Source organism: Notolepis coatsorum, assembly GCF_963971535.1.
Source record: "Notolepis coatsorum genome assembly, chromosome: 4".
NCBI classification, from domain to species: domain Eukaryota; kingdom Metazoa; phylum Chordata; class Actinopteri; order Aulopiformes; family Paralepididae; genus Notolepis; species Notolepis coatsorum.
In genome coordinates this window covers 32,337,607-32,344,690 of record NC_140168.1, presented here as the reverse complement: position 1 = coordinate 32,344,690, position 7,084 = coordinate 32,337,607, and the positions used below count along the sequence as shown (strand labels likewise).

Sequence of the window (7,084 nt, the reverse complement as noted above, 5' to 3'; positions counted from 1 at the left end):
TCGGTCATTGTCGCAAAATAATTGACCTTCACTGACGTTTAAAACACCTCGCCGAAGCGGCTCGGTATTTTAAACTCCGTGTCGGTCAATTATTTTGCGACAATGACCGAGTAGCTATACATTATCCCTTACATAACGGACCTCTGCCAAGCAATAATGGCCGCTGTGCGCAGCTGTTCGCAATCAAGCCCACTACAACACTGTATCAGTGCTGCTCAGCATATGCACAGCTGCACTCAGTCATCAGTGCAATCAGACCACAGACCTGCCGACTGCCGATAATAATAATCACTTTATTTGGGCTGACAGAGCCACAGAACAACTGCGTTTGCATTTGATCTCGTCTTGTCGATGGTGTACAATGAATTAGGTATATTTGTTAGTAAGTTAGCCATGTAATAAGCGGGATAATGTATAGCTATACTCGATCATTGTCGCAAAATAATTGACCTTCACTGACGTTTAAAACACCTCGGCGTCTCGGTATTTTAAACTCCGTGTCGGTCAATTATTTTGCGACAATGACCTCGTAGCTATACATTATCCCTTACATATCTTTGCAGGCACCTTGTCACTATCACCACTAGGTGGTGGAAAAACCCAACCCCTATGGATATCTCTACCCAACCCCACATAAATGAGAAATCTGTACCCTCTTTCCAGTCTTCCAGTAAGTCACAGCATAATGAGCATAATACTCTTAGAGCGCTTCAAATTCAAACATAAATGTGGACGTTGGTGATAAATAATACTGAATTAAGACAATGCTAATTTAATTGTCATTACAGCTGATGAATCATGTGAAGTTAGTTTGTCATGTCTAGTATAAAATGGCCGTGTACCATCAGCCTGTTTGAGCAGATTACCATCAAGTGTTGTGTTGTGTGTAGAAAATGTGATTCTGGCACGCTTGTCATCGAGCTGGATTAGCCCGGGCTCGAGTACATTCCAGATTATGCCACACTGACGAGACTAATCCACACGTGCCGGGAGACGGGACACCATTGACCACATTCACAAGGTGGCCATTTTGATCTTATGTCATTATGCTCAGGTTGGGATTCCTTTCCACCCTTGTTCCCGCATGACATAAGAGCAAAACAGTCGCCCCGTGAACACGGCCAATTTGCAAACAAAACCAATAACTAAACGGTAAAAAATGGAAAACATAGCAGAACGTCAGTGACCACACCGCTTACATAGGAGTAGTTTTATTGCTGTACAGCGGTTACCATGACGACCGTGAGGGAATACAGCTTGGTAGGGAGAAGGAACAACATGGATCAACAGGCCAGCGTTTTGGTTTGTAGCAATGTCTTCCTTTATTCTAATTTCCAATAAACAGATAATATATCAGTCCCTTATTTGTACAAAAATACCTGAACAGGATACAATGTAGATCCAGGAGCCATTCAGACATTTACAGAACGAAGCAAAAGCACACAGGGTTGTCTCAAAACTGAGTATGGTTGATTTGCTCTTTTCCATTCCCTGAAATGTTGTATGTATAATTTTATATATATATATATATAGATTATATATATATATATACACAATTATTTTACTTCAACAGATAGCTTATGAAGGCTTGAATCTTAAAATGAAAAAAAAAATTAAATAAAAATACAAAGTTTCAGTTGAGTCTATCTTATGAATCACCAACATCCACGGGAGATCTAAATATGAAATGTATGTCGTAAGTGCATATCTGGAAGTAGGATTAGTTCCAGTAGGCCTACCGGTATGTTTCTGTAAATGAAGCTAATGGGAGGACCGACACATAGTGTACTAGTGGACTTCAGAGACGCGAGGCACCGGCAGCAATAATAGGCTTGTGTAAGAAAAGGATCAAAAAGTCAGACTTCTGCACCATGAAAATCAAAATGGAGAAAATCAAAATGGAAAAACATACACAACCCTCTTTAGCAACAACATACAAAGTTTAGAAGCCCCCCAACCCAAGTTATAAACATACATGTATGAACCACAAGGATATGATCCTGGATAACTGTTCACCTCTAGTCTTCAAAACAGCCTTAACGCAAGTGTAAAATATCCAACCCGGAACATGTTAGATTATGCTCATCATATAGGAGTGTTCCTCTACAGACTTAAAAGGGACATTTCACCCCCAAAGCAACACGGATTTATTTTGCACATAATCTCGATCCCCAAAACAGTTTTGCACACATTCATTTAGTTTGACAAGTTATTGAGAGTAAATTACTTTGAATATGCCCACTGATGATGGGGCAACGGGGGACATTGAACTCTTGTGTTGTGTTAATTACAGCAAGGTAGGCAATTCCTATAAAACGAGCAATTTTCTTTTCATCCATCATTTCATAGAGCTGTAATTGACGTCTTTGGATGTGTGAGATTATGTGCAAATCAGCATCGTTTAGTTTCAAGTTTAAAGTAAGTAGAATCAGGCTTAGTAGAACTGGGCTGGGAAAGTCTGGGGTTTAGAACCAAGGGATGAAAGGCGTGAATATCTTTGAGAGAGAGAGAGAGACGGGATATAAAAAAAGAAAAGAAAAATGAAATAAAAAGTATTGTTGAAAATCAAATGGCATCATGTAAATACACAGAATTGGATGCCGACAGAACCTAAAGGCTTTGTGAAGAAAGAAAAGAAAACCTTCAGATTCTGAAAGCCTGTCAGCTTATACACAGAACTGATGTTCAGAATTTTGACGCATGCCAAAAGTCCAGTTTGATCGCTTAAAAAATTTTTTAATTTAATACTGTATATATTGTGGTATATCTTTTTTTTTTCTTTTTTCTTTTTTTAACTTTATATAAAAGGTCATTTTGTGACAAACGAGAAGAAAACATACAGTAAAGTCAATATACACACAATCAAATAATGAAATAAAAAGGACAAAATAAATCATTCTTCATTTTACACGGAGTTATGAGCAAAAGCATAACACCCCATTACATAGTGATCTGTGACCTAGGTACAGTGTTAGATCTACATCTTTATTTAATTTTTTTTCTCCATAGCTTCACATACTTAAAAATAGATACTGTATACTGTATATTCATATGCTTGGACTGGTGTATAGGATTGCATTATAACACAGTGATTAAGATGGAGGGAGGAGCAGAGAGAGAGAAAACAAGAGGAGCTTCCCCTCTTCTTGTCAGGACAGTGGTCTGCTGTCCTGCATGACCCTTGTGGATATGGTTTTGCTTCGCATCGCTCTCTGACTGAAAGTAAGAACCTATATTGTGTCTGGTCTGGAAGAGGACTAGATATGAAGGGTGTCAATCCAAAATGATCACCTTTATTAAAAAAAGGGGAAAAAAAACGTACTGCTCATTGTTGGTTTTGGAGTAAAACTATGACATTCTCTTACATTTTAAGGTGAGTGAACCTTTTATTGCAAAACTGGCATTTTAGAGAGTGTAATCATTGATATTGTTTAAATATTGAGCACAGCGATGGATACAGACGGTTTCAACAAAAACATTTGATCTCCTGTCAATTGTTATTAGCAAACACCACAACATCAACTGCAGTCCATGCCGCTCCCTAACAAATCAATACCATTTAAAACATCTACCTTAGTTTTCAGTAGAATTCCGTCGCTATAGGGAACAGCTTGGGCTTAAGTCTATTTCCCATCCGCCATTGTATTAGCAAATACTTGGGCCCATGTTAGAATGTTTTATGTCGCCAAGTTCGTTAGAAAAGGTCTAATAGCATTTTGGAATGCAACCCTTCAAAACGCAGGTACTCCCTAAAGCAGGGCTACCCAACCTCTAGTCCACCTCTCTTCCTGGGCACTGGGCTGGTGAGTCAATGGCATGGCTTGACTCCAGAGTGCACCCAACAAAAGCTACTCCCTGTATCTGAAGGCAAGTAGGATAACAAGCAAGAGTTTAGCACCCCTGCCCTGCAGTGATCCTGAATAGTGAATATAACAGTCTGGCAATCCACACACACACACACACATACACACACACAAACACACACATTCGCCACAGAGTCATAGCTTACAGGCTGGACACAGGTGGGAAGGGGGGGGGGGGATTCAAGCTTTATCCAATCCCTGGAGTCTGCCCTGGCTGACTAAGGCCTGATTGGTGGAGCGCAGAGCTGGTGAGTCAGGTGAAGTGAGTCGATTGGTCTGACCGGCGGTGGCAGTGGCATGTGTGATGGTGCCGTTACTTAAAGAGAGGGAGAGCCGGCCTGGCGGGGTGGCCCAGCACTAACCCTATTTACCGTCAATCTGGCACGGGACGAATGGAGGGGGGGGGGGATGAGGAGGCTAAATCTATTGCAAGCCTTAGGTAGGTATTATGTCACATGCCTGCATGGCCAGCAGCTCTCAATGTGCTGCTCACACGACAACAGGATGTGACAAGAGAGGGAAAGACAAAGAGGACCCATTCCAGATCTCTCTCTCAAGACACCTTCCCTTGTTTCCTTTCCTGGCATTATATCTTTTATGTATTTTCTTTTACATTTGGATTACCAAGGAGCCAAAAAAAAAAAAGAAGACCACCGGTGCTATACCGCCAGATTTAATAAACATGGTAAGACTCCTTATAAACCTGTCAAGTTTACAGGGTAAAGGAAATATAAGGGAATCTCGACATTTAGTCCATCGATCTTTACGAATCTGAAAAAAGTGATAAGTGTTACTGTATGTGCGTCACAATATAGCTTCAATTATACACAAGGCTCACCATGTCACTTAAGGCGAGTGAGAGACGTGAGGGTGCATCACTACACGGTCCACTCAAGTCCACGTTTCAAGTCATTTTTGTTTTTGATTCAACATAAATACAATAAAACGTTCTGGGAGTGCTTTTTGTTGATTTTGTCTTTTGCGGAGGTGAGGGAACAGTGGTCACTATATTCACTCGGGGGCTGAATCCTAACATGACAATTGCACGTGCAGCTACAACCCTAGAACGTATCGTCAGTTCAAGAGTAATTATAATGTGCAAGCAGTGAGCTCAGAACTGACTTTAGGAAAACAAAAACCACATTCATACACAACCTCACTGACTGAAAGCAGAATATTTAACCCTTTAGACTCGGCTTCCCAAAAAAAAAAAAAAAAGGAGGAGGAAAAATAATTACAATGGCGGAGGCTGGGGACACATTTTTCAGGACTCTATGTTAAGAGCACCGCCCCCTCCCCCCTCTCCCAACTTCCTCTATAACTCTTGGAACAGTGTGGCTGGATTCCATAGAATGTTCTGTGTTTTCTTTCCCTCTGGATGTTGAAGAACCGCGTCGGTACGGGCCGTGAAGACGTGCGGAGAGGTCGAGGAAGTTCTGAAAAGCTTTTCCGAAGGCACTGCACAATCAGCCGTGACTCGCTCGCTCGCTCCCACGCCTCGCGGTAATCCAATCTGAGCTGGAGGAATTCTCACGCAGGCTTTTCAGCAGGACGGAGGGACGAGAACCAGGAAGGGAGGAAGTAATGAAAGGAGGAGGACGAAGATGCAGAAGGACGGAGAACGGGCAGCTTCACTCCGCTGAAGAGGGAGGGGGGGGGGGGGGGGGGGGGGTGCAAAACTAATTCTGCATTGACAGTAATAAAAACAGCATTAAAATGACATCAAGTAATGAACTCTACAAGAGAGGCCTGTTACACACCTGCTCCTGGTAAAACATTCCTCTGCCCTCTCGACAAAACCCTTCATCATTTCTCTGGCCCTGTTTGAAATGTCTCTGAGATTTGGGGGGGGGCATGGTTGATTGTGGGTATAGGACAGGGGCTGAGAGATCGCCGAGACGACGTCAAGCCTGAGACGGGGGGAGAACAGGTTCGTCAGCAGATCCCTGTCCTCCAATCCCTGATGACTGCTGAGGAACGTCAGAGGGTGGTGGTGCACCGCCCCGCCACTGGGGGGCACCACAGCTTATTCGGGGGGGACGGGGACGGGGGTCGGTGATCGACACACCCACAGCACTCCAGTTGACATGGTGTTAGTTAGCCGTCTTTGTGTGTCAGTCCCGTTTGAGGTGGAAGGTCTGTACAGTTGAACAAGGTCGAGACGACAACGTGAGCGGGTTTCCGCGATGACGCAGAAGTTGGTAAACTGAGGGAACCGTCCGAGGGGTTCTCGTCGTGGGCACCGGCCCGACTGTTTGGCTTCAAACGGCTAGGCAGTAGAACAAAAAGAGAGAGGACGACGCACCATGTGAATCCCAACAAAGTTATTCTAGAGCGCCGGTCCCACGTTGGCCCATAGAGTCGTTTTAAAATCCTCCAAATTTGATTTGACCGTGTATCTTCGACCTAGCCATGGTGGCGGTGGGGGTCAGGGGGTAAAAGGGGTCAGGGGTCACAAGGTCACGGCGGTGCAGGGGTGTTTCAGCTTGCTGGGCAGCATGCCTCTGTTGAGCTGGTAGAACTCCACCATGTGGATCAGGTCTGTGAACTTGGTGGCGCTGTCATCAAGGCTGAAGAACATCTGACCGTCCTCCTCACACTGAACCACAGCAGAGAGAAAGATGATACGTTTGACCATCAAATGACAACACACACACACGTCTAAATGGTAAATGGTGCATTTATATAACGCTTTTAACCCAAGCGCCCAAATGTTCCTCACATTTTACCCATTCACTCACACACCGTGCAAGGTGCCAACTTGCTCATCGGGAGCAGTTAGGGGTTAAGTGTCTTGCTCAAGGACACTTCGACACGCTGCCCGGGAGGAGTGGGAATTGAACCAGGAAACTTCAGATTACCAGACGACTGCTCTACCTCCCGAGCCACTGTCGCCTAGTCTAGTCTAGTAAAATACCAGAAGAGAATGTAGTAATGGGCTGTTGAGAGGAGAAACCTTTTAGCTGACTAATTGGTCAACCAAGACATATTAGCTGATTAATCGTCGTTTTCTTTTCGGCTGAATGAGTTGTTTCATAGAAAATTATGAATAATAATCTCTTGCATCTCAATAACATTATGTATGCAATAATAATAATAATAATAATAGGGCCAAATCTGACTCTGGACCAGTACATCCAAAGAGGTTCGTCTGCGAGACAATAATACAGGAAACACAATTTTACAGATTTGTCGATTAAATCGGCTAAATCACTTGGTTG

At 43.3% G+C, this 7,084-nt stretch overlaps 1 protein-coding gene across 1 annotated transcript in view; it reads right to left on the bottom strand.

Moving 5' to 3' along the window:
- Positions 1–1,196: 1,196 nt before the first annotated feature.
- Positions 1,197–7,084, bottom strand: part of LOC311227055 (growth factor receptor-bound protein 10-like) — a 119,708-nt gene continuing 113,820 nt past the window's right edge. Inside the window, exon 16 of the mRNA XM_084312572.1 lies at positions 1,197–6,462. Within this exon, the coding sequence (XP_084168698.1) occupies positions 6,316–6,462 (147 nt within the window). The 3' untranslated portion in view covers positions 1,197–6,315. The remainder of the gene's footprint in view (positions 6,463–7,084) is intronic.